Raw genomic sequence first — 21,332 nt, forward strand, 5'->3', positions numbered from 1 at the left:
ATAAAATATGTCATTGCATTAGACTGATACAAATGCCATTTGTGTGCATGAAACAGTTACCAAACCCTGTTATTTAACAGTAAAATATCCTCAAGCTCTCTCTCTTTTTTTCTCTCTCTCTCTGCATAAATACTTTCAACAAAAAGGGAGGGGAGGGGGAGGGGAGGATTTGGGTGGGGGGAGGGGCTGTGCATGTGGGCTGTTGTCACAGGGACAGAGGGAGGTAGTGCAGAGTTGGATAGAAGAAAAAAAAGAAGAGGCAAGAGACAAAAAAAAGAGTGTGAGAGGCATGGCAGCGTAAAGCTTGGAATTTACTTATAACTGCTACAATGCAATGAAGACTGAAGGAGAGGGACTGGTATGTTTCTTAATGCATGTGAAATTCCATGACAGTATTTGTCAGTTTGTATTTTAAAATCACTCTGTCTTCATCTCTGCCTCTCATGTTAATAGATTTTGCATGTGATGCTAAAGTTTGCATGTTAAAGAGAATGAGAGGAGAAAAATCCTTTTGGTTGCACATGTAGTTTGTGTTAATATATCATAATGTCACATTTACTGTTTGTTCCTATTGGTTTATGTGGTTGTGTTGGTATGTGAAATTTTAAGACGGTGAAATGTTTATTTGAAGAAACTGCAAGGTGGAGTAATAATTTATCTTTCTTTTAGGTTTATGAGCTATGGTGGAAAGATTTTTGCACACGATAGCATATACAATCAACTCATAAAAATAACACGCTGATATAGAATTTCGGTTAAAACAGCATGGTGAGTTAATGCATGTAAAACATGCATTATTATAAGATGTGTGTAAATGTTGAATATGATTCTGCTAGAAAGTGTGTGTTCATCAGTAGCCAGAGAGAGTAATGACTTTACCAGCTGTTTTTTTTTTTTTTTGGTCTCATCTCATGAGCCTTTTCACAATCATAGGGAGAATAAGTCCTGAATAATATACTGATACATTTTTTTTACATTTGTGTTTATATATAAATTTTGAGCTACATGGTGGCCAGCATCTAAGCAAAGATCATTTGTAGTTCAAAGCATTTTGCAATATTATGACTAATTGATTTAGCATGGCAGATCTTTGGCCATGCATTAAAAAAAAAAGTCTTCTTATGATGTCCAACCTGAAGCGTGTGTGTGTGTGTGTGTAGAGGATGTGCTTTGTAAATAGATCCCAGGCTGAATTCTTAGCATTCCGGGTGCAGCCATATTCATGGACGGGATCCTGTCTCTTCAGTGGAAGTTTTAGGAAGTGTGTGAATTGGAGGGAAGCACCATAAAGATATAAATACAAAGATAAAGCAGATTCATATATAGAAACAGGCATTTGACTGGTTTTCTGCATTAGATATTTTTAAATGAACAAGAGTGTTTGTGTATAGCAAGGATTTGTTGGGATTAGCAAGGAATCTCTACTCTCTAGAACCTTGGCGAATAATGTTCATTTATATTTGTTTAAAATGCTCTTAAACTCTTAGTGTGCTGTCAGTCTCCTACCCTCTCATAACTTTGTTCTAATCTGTTCAGAAGGCACATGAAAAAAGAAACAGACGTACACACAAACATATAAATATAATTGGTTGTAAATACAGCATTCAATCGCTCATTTAATTTGTACTATACTTGTTAAAATGTGTGAGGATGATGAGTGCAACGTTACTGAGATTCCATTAGCACAGATTAAGATGCGAAGAATAGATCACATCTTGTCCAGATTACTAAGCGCTTCCATATGGTGAATTCTTGTTGCAGTCCAGTTGTGAAGTTGAAGGGGTTTCGCCTCCAACACCTCTAAATCACATGATGTTGCTATTATTTTCTATTCATGGTGGAGAAACAATGCACAAGATAGCTAAAGCAGGTGTTTAAATGGTTGGTTTATTCAGAAATAAAAATTCTGTCATTTATTGAGTAAATTGTCCTTGTAAATAGCTATATTGTGCATTATTTCTCAATGTTAACTAAAAAGTAATAGTAAAATAATGACTGCATTGTTCTTCAACAAGGAATAAATAATAATAGTAAAATGCCGAATTTTCAAATTTTTAGTTTTTGGATGAACTATCCCTTTAAATACCTCCTCCAACTATCTTGTGCATTATTTTTCAGCAATGAATAAAAAGTAATAGTAACATGATGCAAATTTTGTCATTTTTGGGTGTCCCTTTAAATAACTCCTCTGTATCTCAACAATAAATTAAAAATAATATAGTAGTAACATCATGCAGAATTTTCAGAATTTTCATTTTTTGAGTAAACTTTCCCTTTAAATACCTAATTTTTGCATTATTTTTCAATGAAGAATAAAATAGTAAAATCATGCAGAATTTTTCTGAATTTTTATTTTTGGGTAAAGTGCCCATTTAAATACCTCCTTTCTCTATCTTGGTGATTGCTTTTAATATTTCCTTTGTTTTGCATTATTTCTCAGCAAGGAATAAAAAAAAGTAACATCATGTAGAATTTTCTAAATTTTCATTTTTGGATGAACTATCCATTTAAATACCTGCTCTAGCTATTTCTCAACTAATACAAATTAATAGTAACATCATGTAGAATTCCCGGGATTCAATTTTTGTGTGAAGTATCCCTTTAACACAGATCACATCAAATATTCTTTTTATCATACATTATTTTGTTATTTTGGTTTTCCAGGTGTGGCAATGATGCAGTGGTCATCTGAGTGGGCGGAGCAACACTATGATGTCTCCTCCACCACATCACCTCCAGTTCACCCTAAGCCCCTCCCCTTTCCACAGCCCAGTCGCCCTGCGTTCTCAGGCTACACCGACGACATCAGTGCCCTCAGTGCCTCTAGCTTGCTAAAACGCTATGCCGAGAGGTATTCCTTCAACTCGGCTTTACCAGAACATGGGAGTTTCCTAAGAAGTGAGCAGCACCAGGAGCCATGGCCTGGGGGGTACAGCACAGACGGGCCTCCTGGTTTAGACCCATTGAAGGGGAGCGCAAGTGATCTTTCAGAACAGCAGTACGGTGGCGGTCCCACATCTCAGGATTACCCATCATCCTACAGCAGCCAACACCTGCTGCCTAAACCATCCTATCTTACATCGCCAGCGTTTGCCTTGCCGTCTGCATACCTGCCACCTGCACCAGGCTACGCTTATCCCCAGCAATGCGGTCTGAGTGCTAGTTACCCTCACAGCACCCCTTCTCTGCTGCCCTCAGGTCTACACACCCCGACACCTCTTCACAGCAGCCACGCTGCTGCCGAACTCCCACGCAACAGGAAGTTTGGCTTCGACCAGTCCAAAACTGCCAGAGTGTCACCATACACAATCAGGGACAAGACCGAACGGCAGAACAGCGACAGTGGTGGGAATGTCAACGAAAGCTGTGGGACGGACCTCCAGAGCTACAGGCCCGATAGACTTTCCACTCAGTCTGATCTTGAGGCAGATTCTGTGGGTAAGACCAGTAATCTTCGGCCTCTGGAGACACGGTCTTATGGAGGCCCGGGACAGTACACGTATCCCTGAGTCTACTTGATGTAGTCAAACGATCCTTTTTTATACACGTTTATAGCAATACTTGAACCTAACAAACATCAGGGCAAGTATTATTATGGTGTAAAACCGTTTACGGACTGAGAAGATAGATGTCTCTCTTATGCACGTCAGCATTAATTCTGACTGCAGCTTTAATGAGACCTGTAGCACAGACACTCTTTTGTATCCCTGAAATCACTTTTTCTTTTTTTATTCTCTTCCTTTCCTCTTTTACTCTCTCTCTCTCTCTATAATTATGTTGTGCAGTGAAGCACATTATGGTGGCAAGTACTAATCCACTGCTTCAATCAATGAAATCCAAGCCAAAGAAAGACTGAAAGAGAGGAATCGAAAAGAAAAGAGAAAGATTTTTTTAATACACAAAAATGAAGACTGTATTGCAAGTCAGAGCACACATATGAGTTTCATAAGTCATGTGTAATGTAAGGTTTTCATACATTTTGTTAGCGAACATGTGTCAGTGGTAAGGTCATGGATGTTCTTCAACACTGAAATCAGATAAGAAACGGTCTTATTTTAGGAATATAAGGTAAGGTTCCTCTATAAACCTTGAATGTAATGCTGTTTTCCCTCAGGAATTGCGAATGAAGCCATACTTAATGTTTATCTTATACAGTTTTCGAGTTTAACAGATGTTTTTGTCTTTTATTGTCTAGTTAGTGTAGTTTCTTTGCCATGTCTTTCATTAAAATAATAAAAAATGTATTTGTAACCCTACAGTATTTCAATGATAAAAATGCAAAACATATTTTTACAAGACACATAATATATCTGGCTTCCACAGGGCTACTGCAAAAAGGCTAAAAGGCTCTTCGCAGTCTTTTCCACTATTCAACTATTGTGACGTTTACTATGGAAACCCACAGAGCTGTCCCAGCCCCCTGAGTTGATCACTGGATGTGTTTTCCTCTGACCCTCTGACCCTTCTCTGTTTTAAATGAGGCTTGTGAAAGAATAGAGAGCTTTTGTTATGGTGAGGCAAGTGGGACATACACTGAAATGTACAAACCGAAATGAAAATGACAGTCTAGTTAATATTTAAATTTAAATTTTATGTTACTATTACGCTTACAAATGCAATATACTGGACAAAGTCATATGACTTAATACATGTACAGTATGATCTACCTCACTGTTCAGTGCTGAGTACGCAATTGTTTATTACATGTCAAAATGTCTACCTCAAGGAATAAATACACAAAATAAAAATTATTGTACCAATACACAATTTGCTGTCTTTGTGTGTGTGTATTTGGCATAAAAACTGAGACATTGCCTATGATAGGACTGTAAAGTTGTTTGTCAATTATATTACTATAGTTTAAAATAACTGGTCTTTATATTAATGTATTTTAAAATGTAATTTATTCCTGTGATGGCAAAGCTGAATTTTCAACAGCCATTATTCTTTTTGTGGAAACCATGACAGAATTTTCAGAATTCTTTAATGAACAGAAATTTCAAAAGAACAGCATTTGTTTGAAAATGAAATTTTTTAAACATTGTAAAAGCCTTTTTTTCCCTTTTTTTTTAAAATTAACAATGCATCTTTGCTAAATATAATAATTTATTTTAAAATGAACATATTTATATATATATATATATATATATATATATATATATATATATTTAAAATAGTAAAATAGTAATGTTTGCAGTCTTATTCAAATACACACTGGTTTCATTATTCCACAATCTGCTTACGGCTTTTACAGACTTTACAGTAAACATTATTTATGCTTGACTATGCTTTAGCACTGTACTTCCATAAGGGCCAGATGCACAGCTGGTGCCATCAGGTCACCTTGTACCCTGTCCAGGATGACATTCACATATCATGGTCTTTAACTCCCAACAGAAATCACAACCTTATGGCTGTGCAGATGTATCTCTGTATAAGCTCTTTAATCACTTGATCTTTCAAGGAAAAGGTCAAGGTGATTTTGTGTTCTTTTTATATTTATATTTATATTTATATTTTTAATACCAATCCTTAATTGAAGTACAATTTTATACACAGTTATAATATTGTCAGTTATAATACAATATTATTATTTGTGTGTTGCCCTCTAGTGGCAAACCCTTTAACCAAATATTTTTATACACCCTTAAACAATTCTCACCCTAATTATTTTTAATAATTTTCACATTCTACTCATTTTGGATGTCCTTGCCACTCTTAAACTAAACACTAAACACAGATGCTGACTTTTGACTCCACTTCTTCCTTATTGTGACCCCCACCCAAAACAGCTCCCTGCAGTCAATGTGCAGCAGAGTGTGACAGATGCTCTATTCTCTCCGTCCACCCCCACCTCCCAGCACACACAGCCCTCAGCGCTTTGTTTTTCAGAAGTTTCAATACTGTCTTGGCCACAGTGTGAGCCATTTAATCTTAGACTGATGAATTGGGTCTTTCATCTTAGGGATCAACATCTTTGTGCAGCCTAAGACTATTTTTGTGATTGGTTCTTGGTCAACACATTGAAGTGACCCATGTTTTATTTTTGTCTCTCACACAAATTCTGATTTAGATCAATCCATATTGACAAGTGACAAAATATTTCCATCTAAAATTCTTTTCTGAAAACATCTAAATCTTTCCTGGCACTTCATATACTCTATTTCATATAACATGACGAAAAATAATCTACCATACTACACAAATAGTGATAAATGGGACATATGTGAAGGTGGATCTGTATATAACAAATAGAGAATGACACATTAATTATTATATACAAGTTTTGTACGTTATTGTTTATTTGTGTGTATTCAGGCTATTGTCTCCTGAAGCTAATATTCACCCACAGTTGCTCTTCCAGCACATGTAAAAGAAAATAATGTTATCATTTACTCACAGTCTTGTCTTTTCAATGCATTTTTTGTTCTGTGGAATACAAAAGAAGATAAACATTTAAAGTGACCGTGTATCACCAAATGTTTCCCAACCCTTTCAATAAGGCTCAAACATCATTAAAACAAATGTTGATCTTTTGAAGAGCACCAGAAACTTAATAAAGTGATTAAAAACAAGAGTAGACCCTAGTGGTTTGGTAAACTTTAGTAATTCAGTCTAATTAAAGACATTTCACTTCACAGTACCACAAAATGTGATACCTGTTCTTTTAGTCAGGCTATAACTCTTTCTATCGCTCTTTAACCAATTGGATGTAAGCACATTTGGACTTTTGTTTTTAGCAATTCTTTGTTTGGCTCACAAGGGGTGGAGTGGAGGAATGCTGTTCAACAGCCAACACAGCCTTCAATTTATCATGATAAGAACACAGCAAGGGAACATACTCAACCCCTTAATGACACCTAAAACAGAAACCTTAGGAAGTGTTTGTCAGCACTCCTTACAAAGTCAATGTTGCATGAACCCACCAACACCACAGAACAGTGATTCCCAAACAGAGGATGTGTGTGCCTCAACAGACTTCATCTGGATCCAGGTGGTACATTATAATGTGGGTATTAGTGTAAAATTTCTTGAAGATCATTTTCCACATCCTTATCTTAGGCACGTGGAGTTTTCAAATATTAACTCTGCGTTTAACCCAATACCTGAACCTTTGAGGTAAAATGACGGACAACGCGTTAACTGGAGTGAAAAGGAAAGAGACTTACCGTTAAAATGTCTGTTTTCGAGTGAGGAACATAAAGCCAAACTGATGCGCAAGAGCTAGACAAGCCGTTTTTTAAACAGGTTCGTCTGTGTTCAAACTGTGGCAGTTCAGTCAATGTTGTCGACACCACAAATATCATGCAAATAAAAACGTTAACTAGTTTAAGATTGTACAGTAGGCCTACGAAAATGACAAACATGAATACATAAATTGCCTAAATACTAAAAAGCCTAAAAAACAGCATAACCCATAGTTTAGAAGGGTAACTATTTGTGTAAAATGTTAGTGAACCCTCTTCCACCAAATTGTACATTGTTCAACATTTTTAAGACTCTGTGGTACGGAGCTGCCATATATGGCAACAATTAATTTCTACTCATTGCCTAGCTATTTTGAAAAAAAAAAAATAATAAAAATAGATTAAAAAAAAAAAAAATATATATATATATATATATATATATATATATATATATATATATATATATATATATTGCACTATGGGAATTAAAAGGGCAGGCCTCAAGGTAGCAATGATGTGCTGTTTTTAAGTCACACATGACATTTAAATGTCCGTCCAAAACTCTTTTTCCCACTGTCACCCTCACACTGAAGACACCTGCTGAAGTGCTCCAGAAATTGCTTTGTTAACCTCATTTCTATCTTTGTTAAGTAAATGAGATATTTCTACTCACAATTTAACTTTATCTAACATAGTTTTACTGTAAATTGGGAAAATATCAATGTTTCCAAATGGCAACGCTGTACCACAGTGGAATTGCTGTAATGTAATTTCCCATTGGGATTTTTATAGATAGTAGCATCAGTAATATGAATGCAGTTATTTATTTATTTGATGTGTTTATTGTAGTATAGTTGTATTTATGTATAAGAAACAAAATTTTATATATATAATATATATATATATATATATATATTATATATATATATATTTGTTTTTAATGAATAAAACATTTTACAGAAAGGCCAATAGGAAGAGTGCAGAGTTAGCTCTTCCATGTAATAAGAATCAGGATGAGTTAGCCTTCAGTGAAGGTTAAATGATAGGGATCTACTTATTTTTGATTTGTATGAGTTCCAAGTATCAACAATCTGTAAATGAAATGTGCATTTAAATAAAATTTTTTAGAGAAAAGCAACTTTTTTGACCATTTTCCACTGTGGTACAGCGTTGCCATATGGCAACATTTCCCTAAGTAGCCAACTCCCCCCCCCCACCCCCCTCTTTTTGATTTGTATGATTGAAGCTATTTCATGTAATACAAACTAATTTGAAAAAAATATTTCATGGTTAGAACATAATGCATACCATAGAGGGTTAAAAGAAGAAAGAAAAAACAAACACTCGTACATTGTTCAATGTTTTTAACAGAAGAAATAAAAAACACAAACACTCAAGCATAACTGGAAGGCTGCTTTATTGTTTGGAAAAGGTTTCGTGCTCAAATGAAGACAATCTTTCACTGATTCTCACTAAGTCAAGTGGTTGTGCAACACACCCTTTCCTTTCCAACATCAGTGGCAAGAGATAAGAACAACATTATGAACCAAAAACCACTTGAATTATTGTCAGCAAATGAAGGAAATAGCATCTCAGTCATGCTACAAAAGAATAGACAGAAATCAGTATTTATAGAAAAATAAACGAAGTGGCTGAAAATGAACATAAGCTGAGCACAGAAGGCAAACTGTTTCTCTTTCTACAGACTCAACCTTTAAGAGATTCACTGAGTGACCAACACACTCTATTTCCCGCCCCATGCTATTTGACAATCTCTGATGATGAAGTCAGGCTGATGCCAGTTAAGTTTTCTTTTTTTATTTTCTTTTTTTCCGCTTTTTGTAAATTTTTTTTTTTGTATTTTGTCTTTTTTTTTTTTGGTTTATTTTTTTGCTTTTTAATAGATGTCACAGACATTCTTTAGTTCAGTTCTTTCTCCCAGTGCTCATTTGAAACAAGCTCCACTTGTTTAGGAGAATTTTATGCAACATCATCTACATTTTTGACAAACAAAATTGGCAGCAAAAGGCACCTTAAACAAACATACAAAGACAAGAAAAGCATAATATAAAGCCTAACCAAACCTAAGACTGCAAATTGCATTGCTGTGTATCTAAGAGATGAAGAACAAGCTAAGCTTATAAGTCAAGCTGCATCACACACATTTAAAGTGACCAAACCGTCACGCACGCTTCGTCCCCTCCCCCTCCCCCACACGCGCACACACACTCGCTCTCTCAGACTCGGACTGAAAGATCATGGCATTTGGCGATTAGGCCGGAAGATGAAAACAGGGTTTATGGGGGAAGAACATGTGGTGTCCAGTGCATATGTACGTAGTATGTGAGTTGGAGATGGTAGGACGTATTCACACAGGGTGTAAATGAATTGCTGGTAGTGCATTCCCCTCCCAAAAACGGGCGACATAAGCCATAGCGAGCAGCCAGTACATCACCGTGCATTGAAAGCTAGACCCGTGCACGCACACAGACAACACTCGCTCAAACCCAGACGTCTCAAACACGCACACAAGCGCACACTGTGTGGGCCAGGTCAGAGTTTTGGTCGTTCACCGAACGTATTGCACGAAAGAAAGAAGAACGTGAGCAAATGACAGCCAGTAGTGCTTCACCTCCACTCCAAGCAGAGGTCAACACAGAGGAGGACAGTGCTCTCTCATATCATACATACATATGTATATGTGTGCATATATATACACATATGTACATATACATGTAAACATAGATACATATGTTGTATAGCTCTACATATATGCCTTGATTTATGTATAGATTTATATATACTTTTTGCATGTAACATATTGGATTCCCCTCTTTAATGTGAAAAGTGTGTCAAAAAAATCTACACCTTCTAACAAATATGTCACAGTCTACCTAGTGAGACCAGGGCAATGAGTGAAGCCATTCTATTAAGGTTATAATTATTTTTCAGTATTAGATTAATAGCAGTAGTTTTTTTTTTTTTTTTTTTAAGTATTTCTGTATTTACAAAAAACTATGCATGCCGTTAAAATAAAATTATATATTACATTATTTATAGTCTCTTAAAAAGTTCATTCTTAACTTTTCAGCATTTTGTGCTGCTTACAACATAGCCTATACTGTACAATATATTTTTAAATGGATTTTTCATTCATTTTGTTTTTTAAAATGAATGAATGATCTGTTATTGGTTCTTTTTTTGTTGTCGTTTATACAGACGAGCCTGCGTGGCTGCATAAATGAGAATGGTTGAGCTTTGCTGAGCAGAGTTTTTTTTGTTTTGTTTTGTTTTGTTTTGGTTCAGGTCAACACCCTCGCATGCAGCAACTGGACCATCGACACCAGATGAAGGGTAAGGGAAAACCGCCGACATCACTAAAATAAACTAAAAAATGTAGTCGCTCTGATGTGTGGAGTTGCCCGGCTCACAGTAAGCTGCTGTGGGACCAGTGCCGAATGGTTATTTGGCATTAGTGTGGTGGTGTACTGAAGAGAAACAAGGCTGACCAGGGGTCGAATAACTGCACATTTAAAAACCAAGGCCCTCCGTAGAACAGTGGTGAGAATTAGCAACATTCTCAGTCTGGATCTCATTTCATCATCACCTCCACAACAACACTTTTCCTGCTGTCTGAAATCTCTGAAGCTCGGCTCTGTGTCAGTAGCCCGACTCTTCTCTCTACTTGAGAGTTCAATGTGGTGGGAGCACTCCTGCTTTAGCTCCACCCCATGTTACAAACATTCTCTGGACCTAGTGAAGGCCCTTGATGATGACATCAGAGTCACATGATACACTGTGTTGTATCCTGAGAATAATGGGGAAAGTCAACAAGCATCAGTCTGTCTGAAAGTGTTAAGCAGGAGAGGATCACTCCACCCCTGAGACATTCCAGAAACTTCCAGACACAAATTGCACACGCCAGATTATCAGACAAACATCTTTGGCTTCTCCTTAAACAGCTGTGACTTCCCAACCATCCAGCTGTCTCTCTCAAGTCCTGTCCTTTTGTCCTGGCTACAATCAAACCATTGCTGAAGATGTGATGGCTTCATACACAGATAGAATGTCCGGCTGATCCTCGAGGGACAAACCGTGACGAGACTAGACGTAGACACACTGCAAAATTCTTTAAAGAAATATAGCATGTAAAAATCAAATCAAAAAATATCATAATTCTATTTTTCTAAAATAAAAAAAACTGCCACTTTCTCAGAAACGGTTATAGCTCATCTCATCTAACCCCTGATGAGGATTAAAAATGCCAACCAACTTGCTACACCCCTAATAATGCCCAAACCTTTGCCCCCCCACCCTCTTGCCCCTCCCTGGACCCACCTACCATATAACCCGCAACGCGGACAGTGCTGTAGGTGAGGTAAGCGATATTGCTGCATACAAATAAAATAAGAAGCTTTAGGAATTACAGTGTTATTTTGTATCATTTTCCTCCCGTCTCCATACACACACATTCCGACACATTTAGTTTTCCCATTCATTATCTCCTGAGCAGCAAAAAAATGGGATGTCCCTTGTATCCTTCCTCTCCGATAATGTGCCACAATGCTAGTATTTGTTTCAATGTACGTAAGCCACTGACTAGTCACAGGCATTTTGCACCATCTGAAGCCAATTCCAAATTCTGTCCTAATGTTTGATAATCAATTTCATAATGTTAAGTAGAGGAGCCAAATTGGGTTTTCAAATTAAATTCGATTTCTGGACATAAATTTAGCCAGTGGACAGCCTAAAACATCGTCAAGCCACTGTGGTGGTCGGTATTAGTGTTTTGTGGACTATGATTACTCATGCAAAATTTCTGATCAAAACATGCCATCATGCAAGTCATTTCTATGCATTGAACAAGCACAATAATTTATTATTCATTTGGAGATGTGTATTGGGGGCCCCTGGTTATTGCCCCCGGTCCTATCGGTGTGAAAGCCCATGTAGAAAAAGCCTTTTGATGCAAGTATAACAAAGTTATCATGACACAGTTACTGAGGGTGACATGGGCAAAATGTTAAATGTTAAATTCGTATTTTTCCTCCTGTTTTCTCCTTTTTTTGCCACTCAAATAATGTAAAGACCATGTAAAATATATTCGATGCTAACAAACGCAAAGAGACCGTTGGAATCAGCCAGACTCTTGGTTTTGTTTCACACTCATGTCTATCCTGCTCACTCTCACAGTAACATTGAGTTCTTACACATATGTGAAATGAAACGGTGCAGACTCCTTCGCCATCCGCTTCGGGAAGCTGATCCATTTATGAATAGCAGTGTTTTTTTCTGCATGGAAAGTTCGCCGACGCAGTTCAGAAGCATGGGATTCAATCCTAGTTCTCCCTTGGATTATCACATTCCTGCTCGGTGAAGAGTTCCATACTGAAGCGCAATATAGCCCTCTAAAATACACTTGATCAAGTACCGGTCTTTTAAATTCGTATTTGATTCTGTTTAATTTGAGTCTTGATGCAACAGTGTCACACAGGAAGCTGATTATGTTTGGTTTAACTTGTAAGTGTCTTCAAGCTTTGAGGAACCCCAACACTTTTCTTCGCCTCGATACGCCAGTGATGTTTGTAAACAATTTTTTGTCGTGTTACTTCGGCTTTGTTTTTTCCTCTTAAATGAAAGTAATCTGTACATCTGTATAGTTTGATTCAGGGTTTCCATTCGCTTGAAATGACAGTTTTTGTTATAATATCGTCATGATCATTATCGCTGTCCACGAGTGTTTCCGCAGCAGTCTTAACACTTGGATTCCCTGACGTCTTTTTGGTTTCGGCCCTTCTCCTTGCGGCCCTTGCCTTCATTGTTGTCATCCTGTTTCTCCTTCTCGGGCTTGGTTACACTGTCATAGGATGGCAGGGATGCAGTGGAAGGTGTGCCCTCTTTCTTCTCCTGATTGGTCCCTCCGTTCTCCAGTTTGTTGTTGGCAGGCCTGCGTTTGCAGATGAAGCCTCTGCGTGCCAGGTAGCCTCGGTACGCCCTCTGGATGATGACGGCTGACACCTCCTCCTGCTTACGCCGCAGCGTGGTAGTGATGGGCTCGTATGACACCTTGGAGGGATTCGCCGCCACAAAGCGCTCCTCCATTTGCTGTCGCATCATGTCCAGGTCGCCGCTGTCACCCAGCACACGCTTGGTAAAGGCGAACAGAATATCCAAGCAGTGAATGCGGTCGCCACTCACCATGGGCATGTCCATGGCGATCAGCTCGATGATGTTTGGCTTTGGCACACGGAGAGGATGTTCTAATGTATCTGCAAAGTCTGGCAGCTTGGCAAAGGTGATGAACTGTGAAGCATCTGGGTCAAACTTCTCCCAGATTTCATAGAAGGACTCAAAGTCGTCTTCGCACAGTGGATCAGCACTCTCTTCGGTGGCAACACTGAAGTTCTCCAAGATGATAGCGATGTACATGTTCACCACAATCAGGAAGGACACAATAATGTACATTACAAAGAAGAAGATTCCCACTGAGGGATTGCCACAGTTGCCCTTGACTGTGGTTCCTGGGTTCTCCTTCTCGGGGTTGCAGTCAGGCGGATAGTTCAAGATTGGAGCCAAGAGGCCATCCCACCCAGCTGATGTGGTGATCATGAAAAGACAGATCATGCTGTTGCCAAAAGTTTCAAAGTTGTACATGTCATCAATTCCTACTTCTCGTTTCACATAGGCAAAATTAGACATGCCAAAGATGGAGAAGATGAACATGACTAGGAAAAGCAACAGGCCGATGTTGAACAGCGCAGGAAGTGACATCATCAAAGCGAACAGTAATGTCCTGATGCCCTTGGCTCCTTTGATTAGACGCAGAATACGGCCAATTCGAGCCAGACGGATGACCCTGAACAAAGTTGGTGACACAAAGTACTTCTCAATGAGGTCTGCCAGGAACATACCTGAAAACCAAATTAAAGACGAATTACAAAACTGTCCAAAGCGTATAAAATGTGAAAGGACATGTCAAGAAAAATTGAAAAATAACCAGCCAAGCATTGATGAAATCACATTTGAACACAACACTCACCCACAATGGACAGAATGACAACAACGCAGTCAAAGATGTTCCAACCATTGGTGAAATAGTAGTGTCGCAGAGCAAAGAGTTTCAGGACGAACTCGCCAGTGAAAGCCACAATGAATATGAAGTTTATCCAGTACAAGATGTTCTCTGTCTCTTCTGACTGATCATCTGTTTCCACCATCATGGTTACCATGTTAAGACAGATGAGTATCATGATGGAAATGTCAAAGGCCTGCTGAGTGACAAAGTCAAATACCATCCCCTGGATTTGGTTCTGTAAGAAAAGGAAAAGAAAAAGGAATACAGAAGATATTGGTTCGTTATTGGTCTATCACTGCACCAATTATTAATGGCCAGATATGTGTAGCAACCCAAATCTATCTGCTTACCAGTGGTCTAGGGATGGGTTTCTGGGGTTTCTTTGAGCCCAGTTTCTTCATAGCATTGTAGTACTTTTTCTGTTCTTCAGTCATGAAGATATCCTGACCTCCAAAGTATAGGGACAAAAGTAGACTGGTTACAACCTGACAATCTTGCTCGACCACATGTGCTCAAATTAAGGAGATTTTGCCATTAAGCACTAAGCATGCCTTACGAAAATACAGACAGAATAAGAGATAACAAAAATGCAGAGAGAAGTTGTGAAAGTGCAAAGCACAGAGAAGAAACTTAGGTGAAGACAGCACTCTAGATGTGAAAAAGAGAGAGAACACTTATCTTTTTCTTCTGTTGGTTAAAGTTGTCAATAATGACACCAATGAAGAGATTCAGAGTGAAGAAGGACCCAAAGATTATGAAGATGACAAAATATATATACATGTAGATGTTGTCCTCATAGATGGGCTGGTCCTCAACCTGCAAGCAGCATTAATAAAAGTGACTCACTTGAATAAAGACCCAACAGTGTCTATAAAAACTAAAAAAAAAAAAACACGATAAAAACATCCGCACCTTTCTGGAATCCACAGCAGCATACATGATGTCCATCCAGCCTTTGAATGTGGCCTAGGACATATGGAGAAAGAAACCAAACTCAAATCTATGCACAGTAACACAAACTCTTTCCCCGCCATTGACAAGTTATCTCGTCTTTTATGAGAAAACGCTTCCCTGCCAAAGACAAGATTTTGCAGTTTTCCATGTTTTCATTGTTATACGCTCAGTTACACATCTTTCTGAATGAGACCAGAATCTCATGGTCAAAAACACAGGTGAGAAAGACGCAGATCTTATATGTAAGCAGATGCATATAAAAAAAATTATGCAGATGCATATGAAAAATAATGTGATACTGTGCAAGCTTTGGGGGTGCTGATGGAAGCCATCTACTGCATCTATGCTTTGATCATCTTACTGAATATAATCCAGATGTAGTCTTTGCTTTTTATGAAACTTACCTACATTCAAGTGTTAATTTAAAAAACAATGAAGCTAGAATAAAACAGATTAATACAACAAAATATTCTGGGGGACAAGAAAATTTAGTGAAAATAATCAAAAAACACTGGCAATAGCTGGCAACTTTTTTCAAAAATGCTGGCAGGGAAAGAGTTAACAGTTCAAGTGTTCGTCCAAATTTGAAGATTTGTGTTACTGAGCATTGAGCAAGGTCATGGTGGGTATTTAAATAACTGATATACAAAAGATATGAGATATGAGATGACTTACCACTTGCAAGAGTGCCAGGTAACCTGCACCCACATTATCGAAGTTGATCTTCACATTCTTCCAGCGAACCTCTGAGTAGTTCGCATAGATGAATGCAAAGCATTCTGTCCTGTTGTTGACAACGTCATTTTTAAAATACTGCTCTGATGTCTCATTGAAGCAGTAATAGTACTTCCCAGCGAACAGGTTGACACCCATAATACTGAAGATCAGCCAGAAGATCAAACACACCAACAGCACATTCATAATGGAGGGAATAGCACCCACCAAAGCATTCACGACAACCTACAGGACAAAAAAAAAAAAAAAACAATTGAGGGAAGAGGCCAAAAAAGGAGGTTGGATTTCAATAGAGTGTTTGAGAGAGAAAAAAAGAAGCAGAGAGATAAAGTAGGTGTTAGACTAAAATTCAGCTATTCTGATGTTCATATGTTAAACATGTAATGTGCATATCTTCAAGCTCTTTTTAAAGAAATCCAATTTTCCACCTTAGAAGGCCTCTACACATTTTGCAATGAACAAAAAGGTAAACTAATCTTTTTAGAACAACATCTAGGAGGGTTTTTTTTTTTTTTTGGATAAACGTTTAATAACAAATAAAGTGTAGTAAAATCTGGCCATTTGTTGATCAATATTATCTGTATATACATGCAAATATAGTACCACTAATATGTATTGTTGAAAAAAAATTGAAGAGGTAGAGGTTTAAGATTCACTCTACAATTACTGTGTGAACCCCTTAATCATGAATTACCCGAAAGTCCAATTGTAATTTTTCGTGCAAGAGCAAGGAGATAAATACACAAATATATAGTAACTTAACATAGAATCTAAAGATGACAGCACTAAGAAGATGTAAACTGGTATGGCTTAATTCACAAACAGAAATGAAGATTAAAAAAAACTAAAAAAAAACTAAAAGTGTGCATTAAAGTGGCAAAAGTTATACAGACAAAATGCAAGAAAACTCTTTATGCTAAGTGTTAGATTAAACGTTTTATTCAAATTGAAATGTTAGCAGTTTTTATCACATCAAGGTTCAAATTTACAGGATAGCCACAGTGGTTTCTCTCTGTCTGCATGCTGGATATCACATGCTTTGCTTCTATCTGCTTCTCATGACTTACTTGCTACCTTATTTGCAATTCAACATTGTTTCCCATTCAATGATTGGATAAAAGTATTATAGCTATATAATCTAAAGAATCCAGAATTGTACTAAATATGAAGAGTTTTTAAACATAAGAATGGGTAGCAATTTCATGCTTGCCAACGGCGTATCAAGTAGTAAGAAACAAGTGGAAGCAAAACAACGCCAGTATCCAGAAGATATGTGGAATTCAATTTGTAGACCATTGCCACTTTTGATTTATTATTACACATAAATACATAACCGCCAAAAACTTTTTTTTCTCTTGCCATACCAGTATACCACTTAGTGTCATGAAAGAACCCACATATTAAGAGAAAACTACCTGCCCAATTTGTGGTAGAAATGTAAAGGTAGACATTGAAGAGGAAATCTCCCACCCTCCCAATCACCCTCTCACTCATGGTACACACAAAAGCTGGTTGAGTGATGTCAGAGATGGTCAGCCAATAATGGTGCATGCAGGGCCTCAATCCTAGCGGTAGCCATGCCCCCCCCTCCCTTTACACACTTAAATAGATAGTTAATTATGTCAATGATCTTACTAACTCATTAATTAGTGATCCTTACACAAGGAACCCAATGTACCTATTCAGGCTTTCATAAATTAGTGCAACATGCATTTATTTGTGGTATTTTGAAATGTATCAAAAGTTCCAAAAATAAGTTAAAAAAAATCATTCTCTGGTAGTGAAATATGACCTGTACATACTCCTGGCATTCAGGCAATCAGTGCAGCTTGCTCAGCAAATAAGCCTGGTGTATATGAGTCAATGAGATGCAATCGCAGAGATTAGCTACGATAGAACCAAGGGGGGAACATGACTTTCTTCTTACACCTTCAAGAACATGCATTCTACATGATATGCAATGGCAAAGAGATAAAACCAGATTATGAACAACTGAGTGGATACAAAGAACAGTAAGGCAGTACTTCAGTGAAAAAAAAAATATAGATTAGACTATAATAAACTAGCTTTAATGCGGATACAAATTCTATTCAAGTTCTAGTGATCAAAGAATTATTTAGAAAATGATCTACTGTCTTCTGCTGTTGCTTTTCATTGACATTGCCTATTAGTCTTTAAAGGTGGGGTATGCATGCAAGCTAACACGCTTTAGAAAACTGAGTCAGGCCAGTACCAAAACAAACTTGTAGCCAATCAGCAGTAAGGGGCGTGTCTACTCATGATGCAGAGGAGAGAGCGCTCAGTGCATATGACAGACATGACGGACGACAACAGAAAGAGATGGCGGATAAAACAACAAAAGAGGAAAACGTCTGCGGAAACAAAAGAAGGCTTACACCGTGTGTACACCGGACGCCGCAACAGCTAAAGTCTGTCTACACTGGACGCAACAAAGCGACTGTTGAAAATCATTTGAAATTTGTGTCAATACGTCATAAATAGAACACGGCAGCAGTTTACTGTCTGGGATTTGTAGTGTCCCATCCAGTGTAGACAGCATCACTGATTATAATGAGTTCTATAGTATTCTGTTGTGCCGCAGCGCGTGTGTCCGGTGTAGACATGGTGTTACGATAAGGCAAGAAGTAGGACCCGTGTAAATATCGGATCAGCTTTCCAGCGCTGGAGAGAAGTGAAGGAGTGGGAAGGCCTGCGATCGGATGCCGAGGTTGCTTTGTTTCTTCTCAATCAGTGAGTAACATTGTTTTTGCTTTGTTTCACAGAACTAATCGTTGTCGTACGTATGTGTGGGGCAGAGCTATCAAAATAGGGGCGCGACCCTTTTGGGGTAGTGGTGTGTTTGTTTTGGTGATTTCAAATATCAACATTTGCTCCCAGAAATCACTTACCCCACCTTTAATGTTTGGCTTAAAGGACTGAAAATTATGTTATTATAATATTTTTTACATAATTTACATTTTTTATTCTGCGTGATCGAAAAATGATTGATGCATAAAAATTCAATACAATTTTCACCATGTTGTCTCTTTTATAGCTCAAGTTATCAAGTGAGTATTATACTTATCCCTAACATACGGCCATCTAAACCTAAACCAGATTATTTTGTAATTACACACCTTGAGAAAAATGATCAGACAAACCGAAAAGGAAAGCTTCGGCTTTTTTACACATTATTCTGTAATGACTGGAGTAAGGATGCAGGAATTGGTGGATAAGTATTAGGTTGCAGAAAAGAGCAGGGTGAAGACAGAAGGACAACTTTAGAAAATGGCAGATGTTCTTTGAGAGAAACAGTGAACCTTTTAAGGCACTTGGATGCTAGAAACATCACAAAAAGGCCTTCAACTAATGTTGTTGCACGAATGGTAACCGAACAAAAGAAATGAATGGTTGTGATGAGGCAGCTTCACATAATATCCCCTCTCGTCTTTATTCTAAAAACCATAAGTTTCCCCAAAAGTTGCTATAAGATTATTTGCGATGTCAATTGAATGGAAAAGGAATTTCATTATTCTTCTAGACATCTAAGAAATCAATAAAAGGAAGCTAAATCTTCATATTTCAGCTGCATCATGACGCAATGTTGAAAGGGTTTTCCATGCGGAGATTTTTAAAATACATGCACTTGAAGGATAGGTTTAGCCAAAAAACAATGTCATTTGGATTTCCAGAATCCTGATAGGTTTGCTTATTCCTCTGTAGCTGTGGTTTTGCTTTCTGCACAATGGTGGTTTTTGGCATGCAGTCGTGTTCTCACAGAGTGACTGGCATGCATAGGGCAGCCCTGGATCTTACCCTCATGCCCTCAAACCGGGACAATGCTCTCAGGGGCCTGAGAGCCCTCAAAGTCCTCAGGGACTTTATGGGGCCCAAGTCTGAGTAGCCCAGCGCATTAGCTATAAGGCTGACTATAGACACCTATACAAAGAGAGAAAGAGGAAGGGAGGAAGAGAGAAAGAGATGGGCCAAAGTGTTAGAGTCAAGGAGGACGTCAAGGTGAAAGAGAGAGGACCCTACGTTGACACTGAGCTGGAGAGGCAGTAAACAGATATATACATACATATAGAAGGGTTTGCTCATGTATGTATGCATATATGTGTATTCGACAACAGAGAGAGAGAGAAAGGAGAGATTCAGGTTAAACATGGGGTTAACCAGTCATAGGTACTGTATGTTGGGCGACCCAAATGTTTGCACTTTTGATCTTAGTATGCGATTCGTTTTTGGTATCGCAGGCAGACGAAGCTTGGAAAGCAGCTTACAGCAAACCTGGAAGGAAACTTTTGGTTGAGAAATACAAAAAACAGAGGTGAAGGGACACATTTAGAAAAGAGGTGTGCACAAACTTACAAGCACGTTCACTGTACTTTGTACACACAAGATACGCACAATACGTACAAACACCAACCGCGTACGGTACACACGAGACCAATCGAGAGTCATTAGGGTAACAGGGCGGTTTGGGAGAGTAAGGAGGCAGAGAGAGAGAGGAACTCCTGTAAAAGAACAAGAGAGTCCTAGCAGAGACCTTACCCTGGCCCCTCACTTCCCGGCCCTCTTATGCCCCCTCAGGCCCTCTGTGTCCATCAGCACTATAGAGAGACAAGGTTACAGCGCCTGTCAGGGACAATAACTAACAATTTTTAGGACTTGTATCCACATAGACATGTAATCAAACACACAACCGGCCCTGCCAAGTGGCAGCAAACCAAAATAGGCCATGTATATAAGTGTGGGCAGTCATTTAGACGTGTTAATGGCTTTGACGTCAATACCATGTCGACCATTTCCAAATGAACCATTTTTACAAGTTAATGTACAAGTATGTCTATATACATACTTCAATATTTAAAAAAAAAAAAGAAAGAAAATTTCAAATAAAATCACTTTCAAAGTGAAAAAAGTCATGTTTTGTAAGCATTAGTAAAACTCTACAAACATGGAAATGAATGAAAAAGTAATTATTAATTCAAGTAATAATTGCATTAATAACTTTTTAATTAATAAAAAATGCTAAAATAATTTGAAACCTATGTATGTGAACTTTGGATTAATTTGCTGGAATTTAAACTTGGATTTCACACAATTTTTAGACATGGAAAAGCAATATGAATGAGTCATATTAAATGTTTATATTTTTCTATGTAGTTTTAACTAAATGAATTATTTATAATAGATATAACATGATACAATTAAAATATAAAATTTAAATTTTCTTACATTTACATTTTTCATGATTGCAAATAGGCAAATCCAAGCTCAATCTGTTCAAATACCCAAGATTCACATTAAGTATTTGTTTTCCACATTAAGTGCTTTTTTTTTTTGCAGATTGTTTTTTGCTGATGTTTATGGAAATA

At 37.7% G+C, this 21,332-nt stretch overlaps 2 protein-coding genes across 6 annotated transcripts in view; one reads left to right on the top strand and one right to left on the bottom strand.

Annotated features, from left to right (window-relative positions):
* Nucleotides 1–247: 247 nt before the first annotated feature.
* On the top strand, nt 248–4,941 carry si:dkey-195m11.8 (fidgetin-like protein 2). The gene is made up of 2 exons (XM_058779602.1): nt 248–358; nt 2,665–4,941. The coding sequence occupies exon 2, from the start codon at nt 2,673–2,675 to the stop codon at nt 3,507–3,509; it is 837 nt and encodes a 278-aa protein (XP_058635585.1). The 5' UTR covers nt 248–358; nt 2,665–2,672; the 3' UTR covers nt 3,510–4,941.
* A 3,646-nt stretch (nt 4,942–8,587) lies between these two features.
* scn8ab (sodium channel, voltage gated, type VIII, alpha subunit b) overlaps nt 8,588–21,332 on the bottom strand; it is a 60,130-nt gene continuing 47,385 nt past the window's right edge. For 4 of the 5 annotated variants that reach the window (XM_058778214.1, XM_058778212.1, XM_058778213.1 and 1 more), the window contains 7 exons: nt 19,768–19,890; nt 15,892–16,176; nt 15,175–15,228; nt 14,941–15,078; nt 14,613–14,717; nt 14,227–14,497; nt 8,588–14,098 (listed from right to left, as the gene is read on the bottom strand). In XM_058778214.1, coding sequence (XP_058634197.1) covers nt 12,942–14,098; nt 14,227–14,497; nt 14,613–14,717; nt 14,941–15,078; nt 15,175–15,228; nt 15,892–16,176; nt 19,768–19,890 — 2,133 coding nt within the window. In that variant the 3' untranslated portion in view covers nt 8,588–12,941. The remainder of the gene's footprint in view (nt 14,099–14,226; nt 14,498–14,612; nt 14,718–14,940; nt 15,079–15,174; nt 15,229–15,891; nt 16,177–19,767; nt 19,891–21,332) is intronic. The other variant, XM_058778215.1, reaches the window with a different exon arrangement.

The sequence above is a fragment of the Onychostoma macrolepis genome, chromosome 06, assembly GCF_012432095.1.
Source record: "Onychostoma macrolepis isolate SWU-2019 chromosome 06, ASM1243209v1, whole genome shotgun sequence".
NCBI lineage: Eukaryota > Metazoa > Chordata > Actinopteri > Cypriniformes > Cyprinidae > Onychostoma > Onychostoma macrolepis.